We start from the raw sequence: 26874 nt of genomic DNA on the forward strand, positions 1-26874 counted from the left end.
CCTGTGCTGATACCTTGTCACTGGCAAGTGCCAGCTCCTGCTCTGTCAGCAAGGACAACAGAGTGGGGTGCTCATGTCTGCTCCAGAAACCCATCCTGTTTCACTGACTTGGCAAGTTCTCACCTCAGCACCCAGTGCACACACTCAGCCCATCCCAAACACCACACCAAGGCTAACCTGCCACACACGTCTGTTTTGGCCTCTGCTACCTGGCAACTGGGGGACACCAGGAGCACATCCAAGAACACTGGTCACCTCAGAAGACCCTGCACAACTCAGCTGTGCTCTAAATGCTCAGATTTGCACAGCTATAGAAGCCACTCGCCACGCTGCACAAATAACCTGACTGGCCTCATTCCACCTGTGGGTTTCTACTGACACCCATCATCTGAGTGTCATATTTCCAAGCACTCACTTGACATGCTTCCATTTTAATAGCATTTAGCTCCTTAAGGGCACTGGATCAGCAGCTGTGAAGCCAAAGATCCTCAGATACAGCTGAGCAGGTCCCAGCACAGACAATAGCACCAGATAAAGGTTCCTTGTGAGGTGTCCTCTGAATCCTTTCCCTCTCTGGAGGCAATTCCTTTGGGGAAACCACTTAACTCCCTCTCAGCTCTGAAGAGAATTATGACAAATGCTGAGCACCTGATTTTGTACTGTGACTGTTGCTTTCTCTGCCACAGCCTAAAATATTCAAAGTCATTTCACATCAGCTCAAGAACAGACAGTTCCAGTGAATGTTTTTCAATTATTTATCTTTAACTCATGACTGTAAGAGACTCTGATAGTCTGAGAGTAAGGAAGATACTTGAAGGTACTGTAAGCCAGCCATAACATGATGAACTTTAACAGCTTGCTTTTTTAAGCTTGCTTTGCTCCTTTGCTTTAACTTCACTGAAAGTTTAAGTGCAATGTCAAGGCTTCAGGTGCTGCAGACGTACATGACATCCCCAGATAATATGTTCCTCCATTTTACAGGCAGAGGCTCAGTGGGTGAACCACCACGAAGACAGAGAATTGAACAAGAAATTCAAGCACCTTCAATCATATAATCAGATGAATCTGTGAAAAGCCTGTGGCCTGGGAACTCAGCTAGGACATACAGCTGCACCTCAGTTTGCTGCTCATGCTGAAGCTCATCCCTGGTTGACAAGGTACCACACATCAGGAGCACCACCATGGCAGATTACATGTCCCAGTCCTGCTTTTCTGACCAGGATCTGTGCCAGCTCTGCTGTGATGACAGTAAATGAAATCACCCTGCCCACATCAGTGTGTCATCAAGATATTCCTCAGCTTACCAATCATGGGCATCCCTAGGTTTTGGTATGGGCACTCCAGGCTGCCTCCTTGTGTCCTCCCAAAGATAGCAGAGTAAATGGCTATCACCATGCTCTTCTTACAGCTCAGCCTCAGCTTGTCATCTTCACAGGCTACTTTACTCTTGTATTCATCTGGAAGCAAACAAACACTTAATTACTCAGCTGATCCACAGGTGGGCTCCCAGCAGGGCAGGACCCTCCCACCTCCCCATGGGGTGAGCTCAGCAGAGGCAGCAGCGATTCTGGGCCCAGGGTGCACCTCAGCTCCCAGCACAACCCCAGCCTTAGCACTGCATTTGCTACAGGAGCACTGATCTCTCCCATTACACATTCCCTCTGTGGCATTACCAACACATTTAATTAATGTGTTCTAACCAAGCACACGTCAGCTTTGTTAAATAGCCTAAGATTTCATTTGGCAGACAGATAAGTGAGGAGGCATGGTATTTTATTTTTATCTACATGGTAATATGGCAAGGGAGGGTGAAAGCCCATCTTTAGGAACCTATCTCATCCATGAAGGAGTCCTTCATGTGTCGGGCATTTACTCTATATCACAGCAGCTCAAATGCAAACAGAATCATGTTCCATGGCTTTTCTTTCACAGCAGTTCTTCCATGGCAGATCCAATAGAAGTTATACTAAGTTTAATAATTATGGAAGCTGCTCCTGCCTGTTGCAAGCACAGATATGCAGAACCCTGTCCCCAAATCCTTCTTGAAATGGGCACTCTAGTTCTTGTAAAGCTGGTACACACAGAACAATCGCTCAGCTTACATCTCTCAAGGAGACTGGATGGTCATTTCATAAGAAATCACATGTCACTCCCTTGTCTTTACCATTATTATTTGGATTATGGGAACCTCTAGAGGTCCCAGCCTAGAATAGGCCCTTCCCATATGTGCTTGCCAACATACCACAGAAAACAAAAACTACTTTGAAAAGCTGAGTTTTTACAGCAAGCCATTTACACATGTGAAAGAAAGACACTAAGAAAATGGAAGTGGCATAAAGAGACAAAAAAGACTGAAGTGGCATGTCTGTGGACACCCCAGGCAACTCAGGGCACAGCCAGGAATACAACCTCAACCTCCCTGGCCCCTGTAGAATGACCTTCCACATCCTTATGTTATTTATCATTTGAAATGCAGCCACAACAGCATCCAGATAGCTAAATGGGAAGGGTTTGTGACCCATGGTAAAATTGCAAGCACAATCAGTCATTTCCTCTTGAATGCTTCTGCTTGTACCAGGTCAAAGTGGTGCCATAGAGCACACGAGCGTCATCCAGTGCCTGGAGCTGTCCCTGGCCCTGTGTCACTTACTGGCATAGACATGATTTTTGTCCTTCCCTTACACAGTTCTCTGTGCCTAATATCACACACAAAACCACACATATATATCTATCTATATCTATATCTATATCTATATCTATATCTATATCTATATCTATATCTATATCTATATCTATATCTATATCATCTGTATCTATATCATCTATATCTATATCTATATCTATATCTAATCTATATCTATATCCTTAGAATAAGTCCATATGCATAAAACTACTCAGCAACTGAGAACACTAGCTAACAATTAGTTTATAAGATAATACATAAGTCTTTAGACCATGGCATTCAGCACTCATTGTGACATTTTTTACTGTACATTAACTCTAGGTTCAAGAATCATTTTTCCTTATTAGAGATTGAGGGTGAACTTTCCAAGCTGAATCATAGAAGAATTTAGATTGGAAGACTTCTCAGGAGGTCATCTGGTTTAATCCATGTTCAAAGAAGGGCTAATTTCTACCTTAGATTAGATTTTCTCAGGAGAATCTTCATGGAGAAAACATGTATTACACCAAAACAGGGGCATGCTGATTTAAAAGCATGAGAACAAAATGACTTTTCACACTCAACCTGGAAATTCCTACTTGAATTTCCAGTAATTTTTTGAAGCCAAAAAACCAGCTTCCTCAAAACAGGCAATTATCTGGTGATGAGAGCATCAAATGGAATGTGAAAACCCTGGTCTGAACCTTCAGTCCAGCTGAGAAGCTTAACCTTGGACCCTATTCCAGTACATCATTTTCCTTCTCATTCTGCAGCCTTTTTACAAAAATCTCTGAATGTTTCTAGTTTTTATCCTGCTGCAGAGAAACTTTAAAACCTTCTAAAATATTTAGTGAACATGAAAACACTTTCTGATCCACCTCTCTAGGTGAAGACACAATTAAGGCCTCACTTTCATGGGAGACTCTGCAAAGAGCTGCCATTCCTCAGCAGTAGCCACAGGGATAAACCCACAAACACTGAGTGTATGAAACAGTGGCTGGAATCAGAAAATAGAAGCTCTTCACACCTTCAGAGTAAGTAAAAAGAAAGAAACCTTGTATACCTGTGAAGACTAAATGGTGGACTTGATAACGTCAGGTTAATTGTTGCACTTAATGATTTTAGAAGGCTTTTCTAATCCAAATAGTTCTGTTATTCTATCCATTTTATCTATGTAGGTATTTCACTCAAAATCACCATGAAAGTATCTGAAAGATACACTGAACACACCAAGGGGTTTCATCTTCACCTATAATTGTCTCCCATAGGAATTTTGTTTCTTCTGTGAGGGAAATTAAATCAAAGCTTTAACCTGTCTATACACTAGAAAACAGAGTATAATAAAACCTTATCCACTTAACAGAATTTACATTTTCCTTAGGGAAAAACCACACATTCAAGCTAAAAGCACAAAGATACAAACTCTCCAATCGGACAAGCTACACACATAATTTATGTTAAATCACTGTCACAGAAAAGAATGCTTGTGCCTGGCTGAAGTGGTTGAAAAATGAAATAGGTGATTAAGTTTAGAAAAATAATAGTTTTTAAGTCTCTAATGAGAGGGTCCACTGTGAATGTCTCATTTCTTACAGGCACTAACTCAATTTCCTCTTTAAATTTGGTTATTATTAGCTACATCTCCCAATTAACAAGTATAACTGCTTAACCACACATCCTATGGTCTCATTTAAGGTCCTTAGAATACATATTAAATTCTGCTGACCATTCAAAGTCAGGGCTTGTCATCTGGAAACTTGTGTGGGATTTAAACACAGAGAATATTGCACTGAGCACAGTGAACACTGGGATGGACAGACATCCACACCTTCACTGAAGATGCAAATGAGGCAATCAACAACAACTTGCTCCAGCTCCAAAAGGGATTACAAGAGAGTTGGAGAGGGACTTTTCACAAGGACATGTAGTGAAAGGACAGGGGGGAATGGCTGGAGGAAGGCAGGTTTATGTTAGGTGATAGGAAGAAATTATTGCATTATTACTATGAGGGTAGCGAGGGACTGGAACTGAGAAGCTGTGGCTGCCCCACCCCTGGAAGTGTTCAAGGCCAGGTTGGATAGAGCTGTGAGCAGCCTGGGATAGTGGAAGGTGTCCCTGACCATAGCAAGTGGGTTGGAATGAGATGGTCTTTAAAGTCCTTTCCAACCCAAACTGTTTTATTATTCCATGATCCTATGAACAACAAAACACTGCCTCTCACACTCACAGTTCTTACCCTCGTAGCTGCTCTGGGAAGTCATGTTCAGGGCTTATGGGGAAAGCTGCCTGATGGAAAGCTCAAGAAATCGAGCTGGGGAGGTGAACCTGAGTACACATTCCTCGGGAGCAAGGGGAGCTTGTGGGTGATGTGTTCCTGGCACACTGCAGTGTGGAGTAAGAGGGTTGTGCCACCTGAAACAGGTGTCACCTCACAGTCACTGGATTCTGCCCCAGGAAGCACCTCCTGGAGCTGCCAGTTCCCAAGGCTCTGGCTGAGTCCAAACTGGCTATGGCTGAAGTTTCCTGGGCAGGAACAGAGACAAGACACTGCTTTGTTAAAAGAAAGGAAAAAAGAAAGCATGAAATGCACTGTAATACTTCAGTCTCCCAAAACATTCTCTTAAGCTTGACCACTGGAAAAAAAGGAGTCTCAGTGTTCCTGGGCAACCTGATAAATAAAATCTGCATGAACAAACAGATAGCTAATGATGCTATGGAGGACACAAGCCACTGAAAGAATTTGTACTCCATAGCATTGTCACTTCCTTTTTAGCCAGGATGAACCTGAGCCAGACACTCACAGCCCCAGGCACTGGATGACAGTAAGGACTGTGACTGATAATAAAAAATACAGAGCTAAGCATCATCCATATATTTACTGGTACTTCACCCCATGATAGCCTTACATAAATATTGAAAAGAAGCGAGGCAGCGTAAGTGACATCAGAGAGCTGGGACTGGGAACAAAAATGCATTTTTCTCTCTCACTCTCCCAAGCAGAACTGGCCTCCTACAGATCACTCACAATCTGGTCCTAAGCCTGCTCTAACTGTTACAGTCTGGATATAATTCAGGCCAAATGCAAACATTTGTATTAGTAGGTTTCATGTTTCACCCTGAAAAATTAAACACGCTTAAATGGCCTCGGAAAGGTGGCAGTGATATTCAGCAAATGGCTTACTCCACTCTAATCCCCCATGCAGTCATTTGTAGGGCAACAGAGATTTACCATGATTAAGATATTTGCTAAGGATAATATCCCTTTTATTACTGCCTGGTTTCAGAGACACTGGCTTAAATATAACTCAGTAGAGAGAACCCAAGGAAGAAACAGCTGCAGGCTTTTCTAGACACATTTTTAAAGGTCATTATGTGACACAATTGTAACTTAGCTCGGACAATTACAGCAAAACAATTATAAATGTTTCTAATAGAAAAATGGTCTCTCTCAAACAATAAAGTCAATAAGAAGACCTTTAGTAATTATTGGATGTCTACAATAATATTAACCTGTATGACCAATAGTAATTACATTTATCCAGTATCTTAAGAACATTTTCACTTATGGCTCACAAGAATTTTCTGAATGATCATGATTTGGAAGATCAAAACTAAATGTCAATTGCCTCAATCTCTGCAAGACCTTAGACATAAAAGCCCCTAAAGATATTTTGTTTCTAACAAAATGATGAAATGTATTAATGCCAGAGGTTCACCTTGCCTAAAATGATATTTTTGAACAGAACTTGTGGAAAAAATTATGGAATTTGCTAATCGAAATTTCATACTTCACTAAATCAGTGCATAATAGCTGACCCCATTTTCCAGATCAAAGAGCTGGAAATACATGTAAAGAGAAATCTGTTTTCTCCACAAAATCCTAAAGGATTTAAATCTTAGAATTGAGGATCTGAGAAAAGAAAGTGAATTTGTAGGAAACAGAGATGCTTTTGCCTAATTCTTTATCAAGTTTCCCATAGAAGACTTTCTTATCTAGGTTATAATTGTTAAATTAAGATGACTGCACCTAAGGTGCTACTTCAGAACCAAACTGGACACCACCTTCGTCAGTAATTTCTCTTTAACCCAATTTTTGCCTTGCTCAGATTCATCCCAGCTTTGTTATATGTTCCTCTTCATGCCATCCGAAACAAAGAACATTTCTTGCCTTGAAACTCATAACTCTTCATTATATCCACCCATTCTACCATCACCTAATTCCCTTCAGCTGACAAATGGCTATATTTAATTAATGGGTGGTGGTTTGTGCTGGTCTGTGGAAAAGAGCATAAGGAGAACTCTCTTCCAGTCACTTTCTCCCCAAGTAATGGGGTTAGGGTTACACCTAACCTACACCTCCAGTGCTTCGTGTCACTCTTCCCTGCTCCAGCTCCTCCTGCACCTGTCAGACATGGACTGATTGTAAAGTGCAACAGCTGAAATACACAAGTGGAACACACAACCTTTTAACCACCAGTTAAAATCCAACAAACTTTTATGGACACTGGAAAGCCAGCCCCAAATAATAAAGATGGTGATAATGCGTGTGGTGAGATTTTGGTGATTTCAGCACATGGCAGAATACTTACATTGCAAAAGCCACCACATGGCAATTTTTTGTGTCTGTCTAAAGAGAGAAGCCAAATTAAGGGTTAACCATGGAAATCTGAACTTTTTACTGTGGATGTAGTCACTCCAGACCATAATTCACTGAGTCACTGAGGACAGAAAGCACCTCTGGAGAATGTCTGGGCCAATCCCCATGTTCAGACCACAGTCAACAGGTGGCTGAGGGCCATATTCTTTCAAGTTTTTAACACCTGCAAGGATTGAGACTTCACAACTTCCTTGGGCAAGTTGTTTTAGCCATCCTGTTAGTCATGTGAGAGATGAGTATAGTGAGTACCTGTTTTCATCTCTTCTGTGAGAACTGGGAAAATGAGTTTCCAAGACAGAAAACCTATTAAACACTAGGTCAGACACCTCTAAGCAGCATCCTTGAATAAGAGTGCTGTGCATAGCACTGGCCTTGAGCAGCTCATCTTGGAGATATCCATCCAGTACCCTTCCCAGCAACCTGTGACCCCTGGTTTATATTTTCTTTTTCTCCACAATCAGCTAATTTCCAGGAACTTCTGTAAAATATAGAAAATATTTTTCTGGTTAAGTAGAACTAAGTGCATCACAAAATTAAAATAAGGGAGTGCATCTCAAAGCAGTGAGAGGAAAGGTGCCTTGGACAGCATTCACTGCTACTACAGCCTGCAGAGAAGAAAACAATTGTATTAAAGATTATTTTCCAGTTGATGCACCACTTCAAAGCTTTTCCCCATGCTTCTATTCCTGTTATTTACGAATATTTCCTATATCCTAATAAATATCCTATTTACTAATTTTTCATTTCAAGCATGTGTTTGTTATTTCAGTATTTTATCCTCTTTTGTGCTTTGAAAGATATAAGCAAGTTCTGGCCTTCAAGTCCCTGAATGTAAATCATAGATTCATAGATTTCTAAAATGGTTGGGCTTGGAAGGGATCTTAACGGTCCTCCCATTCAAAACTCCTGTCATGTCACCTTCCACTATCCCAAGCTCCTCACAACCCCATCCAACCTGGCCTTGGACACTTCCAGGGATGGGACAGCTTCTCTGGGCAGCCTGTGCTAGGGCCTAAACACACTCAGTGTGAAAGATTTTTTTCCTAATATCTGGGCTGAATAAATCCTTTTTTATAGAGTAGATTTAGGTTAGGTATGTGGTTTAAAGCCATTACCCCTCATCCTATCAGGGGACAAGTCAACAAAGATCAGAAGTTTCTCTCAATGACAAAAACCTACTATTTAGACCAGTTCACATTGCTATGGCTCCTTTCTTTTCTGTTTTCTTGTAATTTTACTTATGACATGCACTTTATATCCTGAGTTCCAGAGCTTCCTCCTTATCCATGTGAACCTGCTACTAATGAGAATTTTCTGTTCATATCAGGATTTGAATAGATTCACATCAATCTAGTCAGCATTTCCTTAGGGAGGGTTGGGTGGAGGAAACTGTTCCAGGACAGCAAAGGTCTCCAGAGCTCTCGAGTACAGCCCTCACTATCACTCCCCCACAAGCATTTTACTGTGGGCTACCTGGTAACTCCCTAATTTCAAAGGAATTTAAAAAGGATTTTACCTTTAATTTGGAGCATTAAAAAAAAAAAAAAAGAGTGTTAACATTTCATACATTTGCATGGAAGTATCTTTTAACATTATTTCAGTTCCATTTTCCCTTGAGAAAACTTTTGTGAAGATGGTCTCATTTAATTTTTAAGAGCTGAAGTTTGCCACCCTTGGCAGCCTGGCATGTGCTGCTTACTTCTACAGGAGATAATCTGAAACCCTGAAAGATACAATTCAGATGACAGCCCAGAATCACATTAAAAAGGCAGTCTGCCAACTTCACAAGTACCCTGAAAACTCAAGAGTGCCAAGTTTTGGAGGTCTGAAACCCTTTTGACAAGTAAGAAGATTGTTTTTTGCAAACGACCTTGTCAGATTCCTTTAAAATTACACTCCTGATGCACCCATCCAATTTGCAGTGTTTAAAAGGCACCTCTCCCCACTGTCACTTTCATTAGTATGAAGTAGTTGTCCTTTTATATTCTACTGTGAAAAGGCTGGCAGTACTGCAAATTAACTGCTACATTTCATTTCCAAAGTAGAGTTCAGATGCACCTAGTTGCACTTTTCTAATGGATAAAGAGAGGTATATGGTTACCTAAGGAGTAAAAAAAAAGGAAAAAATCAAAATATGTGCCCTAGACTATGAGATAGGAGTTAAAAATAATACCTGTGAGCCCAGGACAAATTTAATTCTCTTCCTATTTCTTCCATTAATGAAATTGGGCTGATTTTCTGAAGCAGCTTTGACTTACCGGTACTTTGCTGCCTAAACCTCTCCCTCTCCATTTCTTAATCCTGCTTCCAAAGATCTGCTGGATGAAGTTCAGTGAAATTTGACAGAAACATCCAGATGACAAATGTAGTGAAGTCCCCGTACATTTTTTAGGAACTGGTAGCCAATTTCAGAAGGCAGTCAAACCAGTGCCAAAGCTGGTTGTAATCGTTGCACTGTCCCACCAGTCAACCAGCATGGATTTATGACCTGTAGAGCAGCCAACTAATAAACTGCAAACTGTAAACTTGGCTAGCTATCATGGACTTAAATCTGGACTAGCTACACCATAGGATGCAACATGGGAAGCACAGCCAAAACTTTTGTACTCCAGTGAAAAGATGGGAGAGATGCACTAAGGAAAAGTAGCTTAAAGATATGTAAGGCAAAAGATTTCATTAGCACCATGCTCACAGCAGTTTTGTTCTGCTCTTCCAGTGATTGCATAAATCTGGAGTAATGTTGCTAAAGTTATTATTAAAACAGCTGAAAGGGAGAACTTAGTCTTATATCATTTAAATAGTCTTCTCCAGACATTAAAATAATGGTGATAATAATTCTGATACAGGAACATTAAAAGGATAGCTGATTGATATTTTTACATATAACCCACTGGGTTGCCTAGAGCATACAATATGGGAAAATAGGTCTACTAGATTAAAAACTAGTTCACTACTGTCCTAAATAATTAAATACACAGTATTTCTTCAATGGCTTTGCCTAAGAAGAAAAAAAAATGTAGCTGGGAGAAATATAGTAACCAAATTTCCAAAATTCATCATGGATGCTTTAGAAGTCCCAGTCCCATGGCAGAGACATGAATAGGTGACAGCCTACAGTGCCTTTGATGTAGTCAGAAAAATCAGTGTGTAAGAAGAGCTTGATACACCATTAGTATGATAAAACACTGAAAATATCAGGAGATACCTCTTTTAAAAATGTGTCGTTAATTTGCAAACCAAGTGTAGGACAGATATTGAAAAAATAATGAGGAAATGCACAGTAATGGAAAGAGTTTATTACCATGACAATACCCCAGAGAAGATTTATTATTTCTCTCTCTATTTTTTTTCTTTTTTTTTTTTTTCTTCTTTCCCTAAAAGACTTTGATTTGAGAACAAATGGTCTATATTTTTGGTCTTGAATAAGTCCATATATAGGACCTTCTGCAGAAGTGCTGTACAAATTTACTTCTCTGTTCTGTGAGCACTGTGCTCACAGTTTAATCTGTGGAGTCAATACAATAGATCCAAACTTCCACACAAGTTAACCTTTGCAGCGTCTCAATTTGCTTTTAAAAATATGGTTTCTGGGACACACTTCTCATCTCAGTTCTTCAGCAGTACACCAGAAAATCTTGAAATCTGTCGTTCAGAGCTCGCAAACCTCTACCATAGTAGCACTGTGCTGGGATTTAGACTTATGGGCTCCATTTTTCACAGCTTGGTTTCCTTGTGTTCCGGTTAATTGCTCCAAGGACGCTCCTTGCTCTTCTCAGAAGACTCCCAGATCATTTTCCCTCTGCCAGCAGCCAGAGCATTTCTGACACCCGAAGGAGCAGCCACCACACAGCCTCTGCCATCAGCACAGAAAGGCACCACAGGTGCCCCAGTGCCCAAGGATGGGCTGGATCTCCTGAGGAACACGGGGAGCTCCTCCTGGCACTGCTGTTGACTCACCTGTCCCAGTGCTGAAAGACCATGGTCCAATCCTTCCTTGTTCTTCACTTAAAATACATGGCTTAAAAATGGGTATTGCTATCCCTGGTTCATTGGGGGCTTTTTTCCAATCCCACAGAAAACTTAAATGACAATGGACAAAGAGGGTCTGTAAAAGTCACAGCTCCAGCATTTATACAATTTAGGCAGATTTCAGAATTTGTCTTTTTTAGCAGTTCACATCTGGATACTGGAGACCTGATCCAGTAAAATGAATCTTTATATCTATATAGTATATATAGCATAGTAGGAAACACCATGGTTTTCACTGACTCCTAATTATGTCAATAAGGATGGACTGATTATGTTTGAAAGAAAAATGGGATTTTTTTATTTTTTTTTTAACTCTCCAGGGTCCAGCAGCATTTTTTTTCTCTGCAGGGGCAGGAAATTATGATTACATTAAAAACAGTGTAATATAATTACATTAGCTATAATATATTTCCATTTATTACATTAGCTAACACATTGTATTAATATTGCAATCATATTTATAATTAAACTGACAACAATCTCTGCATTTGCTGATACTGGAATCACATGTTCCTGTTAACCTTCCTCCTGGCAGACAAGTGATTAATGTGCTACAGAGATAGGGCTATTTGACCGCTTCTGAAAATCTCTGCGCATCAACAGCTTAAAACAATATTAATCATTAGCATTTGCATTTCTCTGGCCCCAATTGTGGGCTGATAGATCTGTCCTCTGTTATTTACAATGTTCTTTTATTTACACCTTTTCATCACCACAGCAGTTGCTGCCTGAGGTTTTATTGCCCTTATAAATTTCCACTTCCCTGCACCACCTTAAGAGTTTTGAAATAATACAGATAAGCAAGAGAGAGCTGATGCTGATGAATGCAGGAGGCAAAAGGCTCGTTCTGTTGCCTCAGTGGCTGGGCCAGGGGGATGTGCCCATTAAACATCCCCAACTCCATCTCTCTGCTTTGGGAAGCCTGTCCCACCAAAAAGCAATGCAGCAAACAATACAGTGAACTTCTCTTGCCACCAATAAACCTGTCTGATGAAGGAGATTAATGCTTTTCTGAAAGGCTTGATGACTACTGAATTACCGATCTATCCCAGCACTAAAATCAATCACCAGCATTAAAGCGACCAGGAATACATTTAGGTCTTTCTTTGCTCTCATCTCAAACTTCCACAAAAGCTCTCTACTTTGTATAGCCCTCTGCTCCTGCTCACAGCATTTTACAGATTCTGTCTGGGGAATGCAAGCCTTGAGGATGTGTGATGAGATGTGGCTTTCCAGGCCGTGTTCTCTGAATTTGACAGAGAAGATGCAATCCCCAGCCAAGCAAAGCCAGCGGCAAAGCCCACACAGGATTCAATACTGAAGGAATGGGTTGTAGGAAGATTAAAAGTTGAACAAGAGGCACTCACTGCAAGCCTAGGTGGTCCTTCCAAAATGTCTTTTCTATATTTTTCAGCCAATTTAGCTGAAATCTGATGAGCAGGCCTGACCATTTCACAAAAAGCCATGAAATCACAACGTGGAGCAGGACTCTTCACCGTTCTTTGTTAGCTGGAATAGTTCTGGCAGCACTAATGGTTTTCTGCTGTTTGCACAGGTTTTGAAGTACCTCTAGCAAAAAAAAAATAAATTACACATCCTCACCAAAAGGCAGACACTCCAGGGACACAGCATGACAGTGCTAACACTGTATGACAGAAGGAGAGATTTGAAGGTGGTCAAATTGGAATTAATTCCTAATTTATTTTTAAATTCAGTTGCTTTCTAGTTAAAGCTGCCTAGGGCTGTTAAGAAAAATGAAGCTAACTGAGTAAGATTTCAGTAAGGACATCAGGATGGTCATTCCCACATTTGAAAAAAGTCATTGACTTTTCACAAGAATTAACTGGACTTCTTACATTTTTATCCTACATTTTATCAAATTGATGGTGGAGAGAATGAAAGCCTGTTCTCCTCCAAACATGTGTCAGTCCATTCTCAGCCCAAAGGTTTTCCAGTAAATCAAAGCTACTGGCTCCAAACTAGTACAAAGGGACCTTCCTCACCCCTTTTTTTCCTCCTAATTCCTTGCAAACTTTTGGCACTTCACCCTTAGCCAGCAAATGTTTCCTTCCCAGATATATTTCTCAGAGCCTTGATGTTCCCTTCCCAAATAAGCTTTTGTATTGTTATAGAGAGATTTGAGCTGAAATTGGAGCCCAGGTCACAATCCAGGTTTTCTGAAACTTCAAAGGCTTCAGACTTATATTTGTGAATAGAAGGTAGAGCAGCAAAGTTTGGATTTATACTTTGTTACATCTCTGGGATGATTAGTACAGAGGGACTACATATTCACCATCCTTCAATTATCACATCCAGCTGCCTCACTCTGCATTTTAAAATTAAATAAAAATATTAATAATTGTTTAAAAAAAAATTGGATGTAGATCATCCCTCCCAGAGTCCTTGAAGTCATAAGCTAAACCAGCAACTGCTCAAGAAAAAAGTGGGAAAATATCACTATAGCATTTTATGGGAAGTTGCAGCTTTTGGCTCCTCAGAGCTGAGAAGGAATCAGTGCTTCCAGGACAGTGTGGCACTGGCAAAGGAGGACATGAAAGAAAGGCACTATGGGGGGTCTCATGGAGTAAGTAAAATAAATAAAGTAGGAGCCATCTCCTTTCTCGACAGCACTGCCTGGAAATGGCCATTCAGACAACACATCTCATCCTAAGTATTCTCTCTGCAGAGCAGGGCAAATATTTATGTCCCCATTTTGTTCAGGAGCATTGACACTTTTGAAGCAACAAAGACAAAAAAATAATCAAACAACCAAAAAGCCACAACGGGCAAAGAGCTGCTGTGCAGGGGCAGATGGATCCCTGCTGGTGCAATAGCCCCAAGCAGTGACCAAACCCAATAAAATCAGCTGCAGTGGTATTGCTGGGGTGCAGAGAGGTGAAGTTATTTCTTCAGCATGACTTGGGCAGCCCCACAGATCCTGTTCCCAGCCAGGATTAGATCACACAGCCCCTCCAGAAAGTCTGGCACATGGAGCAAATATTTCCTAGCTTACAATAACACAGGATCTTACACGGTTCTCTGTCTCTGAAGTGAGTGGGATGAACAAACACTGAATTGTTTGAATAATATTGGTGAATCCAGATTTCAGTTAGAGGGAATTCATGTTAGACCAATTAAATAGTATGTCAATTCCCTCTAATTATCTGTTCCTGCAGACCACCCGGTAATTACACTTAATGGGTCTAAATCAAATCAGCATGTTACCTGGGAAATAATTGGATTTATGTGCAATTTTTTAATGATCCTGAAAGGCACCCTGGAGGTTTAAGTCCCCTGTGTGTTCAGGGCTTGATCCTAGGCTCCAGTGTGCTTTGGGTGTGGATCTCAGGATACACTGGCCCTGATAAAGATAATGTGCCCATTCCCTGGCACCGAGGCCCTCTGGTGTGGGACCACCATTTTCATCAACTTTTTTAGCTTCTAAAACAAGGTGGCCATACTCAGACTTCCCACTGGAAACCATCTCTGACCAGTGCTAAATGCCAAACTACATCTACACTAGGAGAGAACAGCTCCAGGCTCCAGTGCTGCAGGAGCACATCCCCACCTTGAGCTGCAGGGAGCCTGCTGAGGCTGAGGACAGCAGGAGGATTTGCAGAGGCACCTCAAAGGTAAGAAGCACAAGCTGTGCTCTGCTGAGGCCTGTGCTGTGCCTTTGACCAGCCCCACAAAGGGTGGTGCACATTAGAAACTAAGGCACACATGGTATAGAAAAATAAAATAAACCATAGAATCATTGAGGGTGGAAGAGACGAAGATCATCCAAGTCCAAACTTTGATTGAACACCACCAGGTCAACTAAAAATAAAATCTGACCTTCTGTACACTTTGATGAACCTTGGCCCTCAAGTCACTTGGTAGTTGTAAGTAAATCTCCCTTGCCCCAAACTGAGACAGAACAGAGCATTTTATTGATCATTTCTGATATCCTTAAACACCCTAGATTTAAAAATTAAAAGCATATAGCGTATTTATTTATTTACAGGGAAAAAAATTCACAGAACTGCCAATCTCCTGACACTTAAAAGCAGTTCCATGCACATATCTGAACCCTGTACATGCAAGATGAGTGTCCATTAGATCCCAGATCCATCTATTGGATCAAGGAGACCATGAGCAGCACAAGGTTTTCCAAAAAACACACAAGCAAATTCATTTCTCACTGCTTCTAGTTATGCATGCACTTCCCTGAACTATTTATTTTAATTTCTAGAGGAGGTGAGCTGCAACACCTCTGCACAAGTTTTCCCTGCTTCAAGCAAGAACAGTCTCTGAGGGATGAGTACAGGAGACATCCCCTCATTGCCCTGCTCCCCAGAGCCCCACCATCTGAAAAATCTTTGTCTTTGAGTTTCAGCATGATTTATTGTTCTCCATCTTCTTGAAATTCTGCCCACGAGAAACCAAAATAGCACCCTGCCTTGTGCATGACCCCCACTCAGCAAGCGAGCATCGAAACCACTCGATTTCAAATGCAGGGGAATGTCAGGGAGACATAACTGCAGTGACAGTGGCTGGAGGGGATGACTGCACCATCTCGTTATTCTTCAGCAAAGGTACAAGCAAATGCCACTAACTTCAGTTTTGTTTTCTTTCAAGGAAGTCTTTCTTTTTGGATAACTACTATTGTTCAGGGGCCTTTTGAGGCTTCAGCATGACTCTGACAATGGAAGAGCTTGGGTATCCTTATTTTATATTCAAGATGTCTTGTTCAAACTCTGCAGGCCACCTTCCAAAGTGGCCCTAATGCCTGTATGCAAAATAAAATCACATTCATCTTACCTATGTAGGTGCTTAACCAAAACACCTACTTCAGTGACATGATCATAACAGGCTCCCTCAATAAGCAACAAAAAGATACCTCTGTCAATTCAAGACAATTCAGACCTTGAATAGCTTCTTATCAAAGTATTTCTGTTAAGAAAGACAAATTCAGAAATAAAACCCAAGATACTGTATTTGTCTTTTGATAAAGTTATGAATCAAATCCTGTGCCAAGCAGTGAGCTCTTCACGAGGACTCTGATTACAATTCTGTGTGCTCACTCACACTGGAACAGCTCAACACGTCATAAGACCACAGTCTTGGGGTTCAGCTCTTCAGCATATATTCACTTACAGCCCATAAACAATACTCAAATAGTCAATAACCCAAAAAAAGGCCACTGTTTGTGAGACTCAAAATTAATAGTTTGAATTATCAAGGAAAGGCTGACTGTGACCTGGTATCTCTGGGCAAAGCTAATTTTCACATATTTCAAATATTGTTAGTAACCTAGTGGGTTCTGATTAAAAGTTTGCCCAAGCACTAAGATACAGTAATTTCTGTCAGATTATCCTGTTTCACTCTGCAAATTTTGAGCTGCCTGAAAAGTGCAGGGGAAATGTTTTCAAGCATCTTCCCCTGCTCTCTTTCAGGAAAATCACCTACCCTGCACACTGACAAACTCCTTCATTTCTACCATATCTGTAATTAGCACAGAATGCCAAACCATAAATATTAATTAATAGGTGGGTCCTGAAGCACCTTCAGAAGTTCAGCACAGGCCTCAATAGTCAGATTTTTGAGCTTTGATACAAATCCTGAAGGTCCAGGAGGACTTGTCAGAACACCCTGCTAATCACCCCTCTGGAAGAGATGCATTTCTCACCCAACAAGGGATGTTACAATCACTCGTGAAAATCCCACAACAAATGCAGGTGCTTCATTACCTACTTCTGATTTGAATTCCACACAGATCTGGCCAGACCTCACTTCATTAGCACAGGTCTCCGCCTGCTGTGAAAAAAAGTCTTCTTCTGTGCTGCTGCTGGCAGAGTCTGAATGTTTCTGCTTTTGTTTTAAACCTTTTCTGAAGTCAGATCTGGTTTTGTCTCCTGTGAAAACTTTCCCCTTTTTTTTTCTGTTTCTTCCCCAAAATTATTGCTGATGTGATGCTAGGGCCACATTAGTTATGTCATTTAAAAATATTGGGGCTGGTCTGAAATGCCATGTTCAGACTAATTGCCATGTCCAGTTAATTCATAGAATCACTGAGGTTGTAAAAGTTCTCTAAGATTACTGAGTACAACCATTAACCCAGCACTGCCAAGTCCACTGCTAAACCATGGCCCTGAGCACCACCACATCTACACATTTTTGAATACTTCCAACCACAGTGATTCTACCACTTCCTTTGGAAGGGCAGAACAAGGCAGCTTGACCATCCTTTCAGTAGAGATTTTTCCAGTTTTTAAATCCTAACTAAACCTCCCCTAATACATCCTGAGGCTGTTTTCTCTTGTCATATCATTTGTTACTTGGAAGAAGAGACTGACTCCCACCTTGGTACCACCTTCTTTCAGGTGGTTGTAGAGTGATAAAATCCCCCCTGAGCCTCCTTTTCTCCGGGTTAAACACCTCCAGCTCTCTTAGATGCTCCTCATCAGACCTGTGCTCAAATAGAAACAGGTCCTGTTCTCCAGCTGACATCAGTGGGCAGAGTTTGTCCACATCAAACACGATCTGTCTCCAAACTAACATATCTGCTTCCAAAGCCCTGATGGAGAATGGTGTCCAGGTTGTGCTAACTCCCGTGCTGGGGCCAGGAATTGGCCAAGAGCATATTGGTCATCCTGAGCCAAAGCTGCACTGGGCTCACTCCTCTGCACACGTGACTGCACCCCCAGTATCCAGCCCCATTTAATTTAAACACAGCTAATAAGATCTTCCAGGCTGATCTGGGAGCAATTAAAAGCTGGCTTCTGGCATGGCATGGGCAGGTGAGGTTCCTGTCACACCATTACCAGGGCCTGCCTGAGGCACCTTGCTCTGAATGAAGATTTTGTCCAGGCAAAGAGCTCCTGCTGCCCCTGGAGGGGCTGGCAGAGAGGGGACAAATCTCTACCCCACCAGGACAGGAGGATGGCTGCAGGTGGGATCAGGTGTTATCTTACACTGAAAATAGAGGAAGGGGACAAGAAATCCTAGAAGGCCTCTCTGGTGAGTATTAAGTATGAAAATGCTTTGGTCTCAACAGAGCAAGCAGATTTGATAGAGAAATACTTACTTGGCCTGCACTTGTACCACACAAGGAGGTACTTGCCGGTCCCAGGGCACGGATCCGTCCCAAACAGCCGGCTGTTGACGAGGAACTGGCAGCTCCGCCTGTCCTGGCACTCATCCAGCATCTTCTGCAGCCAGGGATGCACACAAGAAACAGAAAAACAAAAACACTTGAGTGTCCCCACTAAAGGAAACGTCAAACAGAGACAAACTGCAGGAAGGACAGGCCATCCTTGCCTCTACAACCAGCCCAGCAGGAGGCAGGTGATGGTGCTCAACACAGTGGGTACCACAGCAGCCACAGACTGTTTTAAGGAGCAGATTTTCAACCCCTTGCATGGGTGCAAAAGGAAGGATTTGTACTGGGATGGTCACAGACATTTTGAAACACTTGCATGCCATTAAATCATAATATAAGACAGTACAACCCCAGGAAAAGCAGCTTTAAGGACATGGATCCACCTTGACAGTTAAAAGTAAAGACTCAAACTCTGCCACCACCAATCTGCTCTAGATTTCTCTGGAGATACACATTTCAAGACAGTTCTTGTCTCAGTTATATAAAAGATATATATATATATATATCTGATATAAATATATATATATAAATCACTGATATTCCAATAATTAGTGGTTATGGTGGGAACACTGTTATACAGTCAACTTAGTCTTTAATAGGGTTCATTCCTCTTCCCCCATGATTATTACATTCTTTTAGCTAAACTCAGGAAAGGGCCGTGAGTCAGGGGGTTCTCTCACTACTGGCATTTTGAGTCCTACCCCTTTTTCTGCTTTTCCTCTAGCATTTGCTCCCCACTCCCCCATTCATAACACTCACAAAAACTCCATCTCAGAATCCACAGGGGCAAGACATTCTGTCTCCTGCTAGAAAATAGCTTCATTAAGGAAGATTAATGATTTCTTTTAACCTTCTGAACCTCTAAAGCAGTGGTTGGGGGGAGAATATTATTGAGTGGGGCAGTAATTAAGTTTTAAATTCAGCTGGATGGCTAGGGTGGTATTTATGTACTCCTGTAGAGCCCCTAAAGTGCTAAAATTACCATAATGTTTGCCTGACACACATGAACCTGTCAGAGCATTTTGAGACCACAGAGAGAGGTAATCCACCAGCCTCGTTAAGTCCCTGTGATACAGAGCTGTGAATTCCAGCCCCAAAACAATTAATTTTCACTTGCAAGGAGGCACTGGAAAATCCTTCCTCAGAAATTCCCCTAGACTCCCCTGGTCTCTTTTGTCTTCTCTCTGTTCACTTTTCTTACACCCACCTCGATATTTGGGCTTTCCCACAATCTTCTCCCTGTGCCATTAACATAAAGGCTGTTCCTACTCTACCGTGTGCCACCCAAACCAATTTTCTCTCTGCTTCAGTGACTGCTTTCTATTTTTGAGTTCTCCCTGAATGTAATATATAGAATCTTTAGCATTGTAACTCTGAATGTCACGCTCTGAACAACAGCTGTTCCAGTTTCAAGTGCAATTTGAAGCTGCCTCATTTGCGGTTGCTCATAACTTCCTAAAGCTTTCACCTTTTGGGCTGACACATGCAAGAATTCATGCCTGCCTCAAGTCTGACCTTTATTTTAAAGTTCAAACCAAAACAATCCAGGCCTTTTCTAGCAGGCAGAAAACATATGCTGTTGTTTTCCACTTACAAAGGTAATAAAATGCAGGCATCTCGTTTAAAAATACAGGATTTAGGATGGAAAGGCTGAGAGGTGAACACTGAAGGAGGTGCCTGGGAGCATTAGCCCCAGCTTGACCGTCACGTTAAAATGCAGAGAAACAGCATATTCTTTCCTCTAGGCTCATAAGGGTTGGCTGCTCACTCAGCATGTGAAATTTAATTTAATGCAAAATCCAATGAGTTGCAAAGGAATTTGAGTGAGGATCCAGAACAGATATCTCTTTTCATATCAAAAAAGCAAAGAATAACTGAAACAACTCTTCAGGGCTACACATATGGGGAGAAATTCTCTCCAAATCATTGTGCACCTGAAAGGATTTTCTGGTACTGGACAGCCATGCTTACACACAACTAGAACTAAAAATATTGAGCAAAGGAAGAGAAAAAGGACTCCAAATGTTTCTTTTTCCTCTAGGGAAGCTTTCTCCCCTCAAAGGCAGTAGACTTGGGTTTTTGATTTACAAACCTGTTCAGAGCAGACGGGTGGGCATTTTAAGAACCTTCAGTGTTGTGTCATGGGTGCTGTTAAAACCAGCTGGGAAACCTCCCTGTGTTTCAGCAGAGATTGAGTTAGACCAACAAGAAAACAACTTTGTAAACCTCAGATGAGATATCTCAGCAGCACTTGCTCATCTGTCCTTAGGCTCAGCATCAGGAGCGAAGACAACAGCTCACTGACCTCAGAGAGCCGTGGACATGGGCAGCCTTCAGGTAGTGCCACTTTGTCTTGGCTCTGCTCTAACTTTTGACAGCTCTTGCTTATTCTTTGTATTCCACATAAGTGAAACCTCCTGAGTTTACTTCCTGTGGTATGCAAAGGGCGGAACAGGGCAGCGAAATACAAAGCCTTAGGGAGAAATTTGTAACTAAATTAAGGAGCAAAAGTCATCCCTGCATTATGAGACCACAGAAGAAAACATGAAGTGTTCTTGGGGCTCAATATGCCATTTACTAATTTGTTATAGTGTTTAGCTACAGTTCCAATTTAATTTGACAATAGCCATGACTCTGAGAAGTTTCATGGGGGGGGAAAGAAATCAGTATTTCCTTTTCATTCATGTAACTCCATTTTACCTCCCCCAAAGGGCAACATTTTTTCTGAAAATCTAAAACAAAAATCATTAAGATTTCTGATTTCCTGTACAATGTTTGAGTAATGTCTTATGCATAATGAAATATATCTATAAAGAGTAAAATAAAAAAATCTGTTCAATCCTCAGTGAAATACATCAAGAAAAAATGCAAAGAATATTAGCTGTAGTTGATGGTGTATTGTCTTGATTAAAAATAAAAAAAAAAATTGTTACACCAGTTTTAATGTTAACTTAAAAACTTGCACATATAATTTTTACCTATCCTTACATGCACAGAAATTTTCTTTCCCACTGCTTTCATCAGTATGTACCAGCACCTTCTTAAACACTGTGCAGGACATGTGTGACCAGATGATCCCCCAAAGGTACAGTTCCCTACAGGTCCAGGGGTTCTGGTGTTTAAAAGAAGCCAAGACCTTGGCTTGCTGGCCTTACTCTCAAAAATCATACATCTAGGCAGTATCAGAGCTCTGGCAGATGTCAGATTTTTTTTCTGAAGTATTTGCAGATGATCAGCTAGACTGACACCAGGAAAGCTGGGAGTTCACTTGGTAGTGAGGGAAAGTCTTGAGCTCACATGGTTTTTGTTCAATGGATGGAAAAATGTAGGCAATTCATTCTATGTTTTCCTTGTTGTTCTGGTTGTCACTGTCAGCTGAAAAGGTGGGAAAACACAACCACAAAACCAACCAGAAAGAGGCCCACAAACAATCTGGACTTGCACAGGAATAGCAATAGGCCCATAGAAACATCCCTAACTGGGATGTACAATCAGTTCCTTGTGTCTCCAAGTCTGGTAGATCCCTGACTAAAGCCAAATATAGTCACCTCGGTTTAGATTGTATTATAAAAATCATTCCAGCTGAGGAAGGTGGAGGAGGAATTCAGGAATTCCTGTCTGGCATGAAAGGGGAGGGAAGACACATTAATTGCACTGTGCCATTTTATAATTGCGTTACAGTGGTAAATCAGGCCTGAGGGCTGACAGCCAGTGATCAGGAGGGAAGCTGCAGCTGTTTAAACCCATTCCATTGCCTGGTTCATGAATAAGAAGTTGCAAAATTTAGATGAGATAAGAGGGAAAGAAAAGTGAATTCAAGTAAAACAAACACTAATCTAACCCCTGTGAATTGTGCCCTGGATTAATCTCCCTGCGGTAACCCGGGTTTTAAAGCAAGGGCAGCCTCAAGCTCAAAATCATGTCTTTCCAGTGGCCACTGCAGATGAAACACATTTCTTGTGCTCATTTTGTTGTGCTCATTAGCTAAGTAATTGCTTGTGCTCATTAGACAACAACCTTTTAAATGAGGAGCTGGATGTGAGCTCTGCAAGGAGGCCATCCCCAGCCATTCCCAAGGGTGTGCTCGTTTTTAGCCTGTCTCTTCAAATCACTCTTCAAGAAGTGTTTCCCCTGCACGTTTAAAATAAACCACAACTGAGCTTAACACCCAAGGCAATTAAACTTATCTCAGTTCTTGGTCCCTTGGAGCAGTTCATAGATTCAACACGCTTAGGGTGAAACTTTGGACCCATAGAAGCCAATGGTGAAACTCAAAGGAAAAGAGGACTTTGCCAAGGGGCTGCTGCCTGTACAGCCTCCATCTTCAAAGGACCATAAGGATGACTGCAGGGCATGTCAGTCATGCATGAAATTACACAGAGGAGCCCTACTAAATAATTGCCAAATTGTGTGTTGCTGGGGAGGGTAACTCACAGAGCAAGTTGCATGAATGTATCACAGCCATGTGCAGTCAAATGAAGATGGACAGAGATTTGTACTAAGAACTTTATTCAAGAAGATATCAGTAATTTTAAGCATTTTTAGGTCAAATTCAGTCCAGGCATGGCCACTATGGTGGAGTTACACCAACACTTATATTGGTTCACCTTGAGAGTTTCTGTACTGGGAAATACAACAAAAAAGGCAGCAGGAAGCCTCCCTACAGCACAGTGCATTCATAATGGCTTCATGTCACATCTCATTTGAATTTTGGTATTCTTTTATGTACCCTTGAACACTGGTAATACTTTAAAACATGCTATAAACTTAGTGCTTTCAAGTAGAAAATTTATTTACAGTTCCTGTTTCTGGATACTGAACATCCATCTCTATTTATTCATGCAAATTACTGAAATCCATGGAGCAAGAAGATTTTCCAAGAATCAGCAACAAGAAGCACAGTCTACATGAGGAAGTGAAATCCATGCTGATGAGGTACAGATGACCTGCCTATGGCTTCATCAAGATACCTTCACAGCCTGCTCAACTAGAAACTAGTTCAGCTTTGCCCAAATTACTGTATTCCATCTGTGCATCCCTTGGAGAAGAGATCAAAGGTCCTGAATCCTGATCTATAACAGGTTTTAATGCTCTGCTATCTCTTATAACTCTCCCATGCACCTTGCAGTGCTCACAGCAGAGTCAGCAGGAGGGAGCTATGCCCATGTATTTGGTGATTCACATAAACATACCAGACTGAAATAAAGAACTAAAAACTGGGCATGCATTCCCTGTCACCAGCTCTGCTACGGGAGTAATAAATGCCAGCAGGACAGTAGAGCAGACAGCAGATGTTAAAACACCAGCAGGATCCACCAGTGCTCCTCTGGCAGGACCTTGAAAGAGCCCAGAAGCAGCAATTCACAAAGAGCAGCAACATGTTCACCAAACAGAAGGACCTGATAAAAGCTGCATTACAAATATCACCTAATTAACATTACCTACATTTCCTAACAGTAGGAAACTTAATCTGTATGCAGGGTCAACTTCAAAGGAAGAGGAGGTCTAAACTGAAGAAATACAAAAGGATGCATAACCAAAAGTCATAGGATTAAAGAAAGGGAAAGCTTAAAACACAAAAGTGGAAAGAAATCCCTGGGAGCAAACCATTACACTGTCAGGCAGGGTCTTAGTGGCAATGATGGAAGCCCCATGACTTGGAAAGTTTAAATTTAGAGTAAACAAAGCATTAGGAGGCTTACACCCTGGGGAGCAGTCCTGCCTCATCAGGGAGACAGGCTGCACTGGCCACCTCTGCCTCCAGTGCCTCTTCTCCTGCAGGACATAATCCCTCTGCTCTGATGAGCTATTTCAGTCAAGCCAAAGATTTCAAAGACACAGCAATTTGGAGATTGTCTGTGACCTCTGCATCCAACAGTTCTACTTGCAAATAGTTAGCTGGGGGAGCCACTTGCCTGAGAGTTCTATTTCAGCCTGGGGAAAATTCATGAATGAAACAGAAATGGTTCTGTGACATATAACAACAACTCTGGCAGTGCAGGAACCTCTTCTGGACCCTGAGCTCACTGCTCACCATCCTCTGCAAAGTAATTAATATGGTCTGAAAAAGAGTTGTCCACACTGCTCTTTAGTTCACGGACATTTTTGAGACTGAAACCTTCCTTGTTCAAACTGCCTAGAAACTGTGGAGTTCTAATATGCAATATAACCACCTCCCAGTGGTACTGATCACCATTATTCTTCCTTTCTACCAATTTCTACCAATTTCTACCAATTTCTACCAATTTCTTCCTTCTTTCCCCTTGACCATCATCATCTTATAGGTGTTCAGAGTCATGAGAAAGGGCCCTTTCTCATTTCTGGTGAGGCCACTTAGGGCTGTGACATCAGTGGGACCACCTGGTGACTGGACATGTCAGGAGCCATTGTCCTTGGCCTGCCAAGAAAACTGGAGCAGTTGGGAATGTTTCCTTCTACTTGATATTTTACTTTTAATCCAGAATAAATGAGGAAAACAAAATCCACTTTGGAAAGAGCAACACCAGCCCTCACTTTTTGCAATCAACAGCTGGCCTGTGCTTTTGTGACATTTCTGGAAAGTTTATCTCATCTTTCCATCAGCAAAGGAGTCAGCTCCCTTTTGCTTCTTTTTTTTTTCTTTTCTTTTTTTTTTCTTTTTTTTTCTTTTTTTTTTTTTTCTTTTTTTTGTTTGTTTGTTTCACAGAAACTTCCTGGTGGGTGAAAATAAAAAAAAAAGGAGAGGAACTGTTCAGGGAGTCTTGTGGTCAGCATCCAAGCAATCTGCTCCCTTTTGTAGGGCTGCTGGAGGGGAGATGGTGGCAGCAGAGGTGTTCTGTCTCTCACCCAAAGGACAAAAGGAAATACCACATCAGCAGCACTTGTGATTCTTGTCACCAAGCACTGGTTGTCCTGGAGAGTGTTGAAAGAGACCCAGGGCACAGGCCATGCACAGGCCCACCCCAGATCAGCTAATCTTTCTAAGGAGAGTCAGAATTCAGCTCCAGAGCACCATCTAAGCACAGCTCATCTTGGGGAAACAAGTTATACAGTAAAATATTGCCCTTGAAAGAGAATCTATCTGCTGATTTCAGTACCTGTTCATATGAAGGGAGAAGTTCGCCCTTGGTGTCTTTGATAAATTTCAGGGGGAAGAAGCACAATAAATTAAGTGGCTCTCCAGGGCTTTCTGTTTTCCTTACAAATAAGCTGTGGTTTTATTTTCTGCCAATTTATCAAAATAAGAAAATTGCAGGTAATCAGCAGTAAAGTGTAATGTAGTTTTCTGGTTATAAACAATCATTTTGGCCAATCATTAGACATTCTTCCATACAGTCCTAGAGTGGTTCACTGCTGAAAAGAAGTGGCATCAGAAACACTGACTCAGAATTCAGCCTTCCAGTACATAAAGGGAGCTTACAAGAAGGGTGTACAGTCATACAACAAGGGGGAAAGTCCTTGAGGTGAAGAAGGGTAAGTTTAGATTAGATATTAGGAAGAAGTTTTTCACTCAGAGCGTGGTGAGGCACTGGAACAGACTGCCCAGTTCTGGCTGTCCCATCCCTGGAAGTGCTCAAGGCCAGGTTGGATGAGGCTTTGGGCAACCTGATCTAGTGGATGATGTCCCTGCCCATGGCAGGGGGTTGGAACAAGATGACCTTTAAGGTCTCTTCCTACCCAAACCATTCTATGAATCTGTGATGATTCCACGAATGTCCAAATTCTTTGTGCTTTTGGAAAGCTCCCATTGAATCTGACATTACAGTGTTAGAATAATAGAAAAGTCTAGTCTGGGGTCACTGGGTCACTGCCTCAATGCCTCATACATACTCTCCCAGGTGGTCTGTATTTCATTTCAAACAAAAACAAGTGACTAAAGCAAGGAATCCTAGCAGCCAATCACATAAAGCTGAATTAGTAGTGGTTGTCTCAGTGTAATCAACTCTTTCTTTTACCTTTTTAACATAGAAACAATGTTTGAACTGGACATTTACAGTGGAGAGAGATTCTAAATGGGAGTTTACAATCACAGCTAGTGTTTGCAGGCAACAGAGTTAATAAATGCACTTCACACTCCCTCCAGGCCACTCTCCAGAGAAGCAGCAAATTTATACAGTCATGGGTTTGATTAGACACAGTGATTTTATATACTTAGTTTTGAAGGGTTTGGTTTGGCTGACTTTTTCAATTACTGACAACCAGAATACACACACAATTGGTCCTGCCTGTAGCAGCCATATATCTGAGTTGCAAAACCACAAAAATACACACAATTTCCTTGTCTACAGCTTTCCAATTTTCCTACACACATGCATTTCCTACCAGCCAGCTGCAGGCAGCTTGCCATTCAGCCTGTGGAGTTCCTGGCTTACCTCTCAGAGTGGCCTCACCCCTTCCAGAGCT

The 26874-nt window shown here is 41.5% G+C and overlaps 1 protein-coding gene and 2 long non-coding RNA genes across 5 annotated transcripts in view; 2 read left to right on the plus strand and 1 right to left on the minus strand.

Moving 5' to 3' along the window:
* The window catches only part of EVA1A (eva-1 homolog A, regulator of programmed cell death), a 212224-nt gene that overhangs the window by 118805 nt on the left and 66545 nt on the right, over positions 1–26874 (minus strand). The window contains exons 3-4 of one of the 2 annotated variants that reach the window (XM_023924302.2): positions 18418–18541; positions 1305–1457 (exon numbers count right to left, since the gene is read on the minus strand). In XM_023924302.2, the coding sequence (XP_023780070.1) occupies positions 1305–1457; positions 18418–18541 (277 nt within the window). Of the gene's footprint in view, positions 1–1304; positions 1458–4898; positions 11047–18417; positions 18542–26874 lie in introns of those variants that run through there. The other variant, XM_023924303.2, reaches the window with a different exon arrangement.
* LOC147654583 (uncharacterized) overlaps positions 1–26874 on the plus strand; it is a 99769-nt gene that overhangs the window by 11466 nt on the left and 61429 nt on the right. The gene's annotated exons all lie outside the window — the stretch shown is intronic.
* On the plus strand, positions 261–11075 carry LOC111927435 (uncharacterized). 2 transcript variants are annotated; one of them, XR_002863583.2, is made up of 4 exons: positions 261–363; positions 982–1157; positions 3549–3696; positions 11040–11075. It is a non-coding gene; the product is annotated as an uncharacterized LOC111927435 (long non-coding RNA). The 2 variants fall into 2 exon arrangements; XR_002863582.2 differs by lacking the exon at positions 261–363 and adding an exon at positions 550–817.

Source organism: Cyanistes caeruleus, chromosome 2 (genome assembly GCF_971803275.1).
Source record: "Cyanistes caeruleus chromosome 2, bCyaCae1.hap1.1, whole genome shotgun sequence".
In the NCBI taxonomy this organism is placed as follows: Eukaryota; Metazoa; Chordata; class Aves; order Passeriformes; family Paridae; genus Cyanistes; species Cyanistes caeruleus.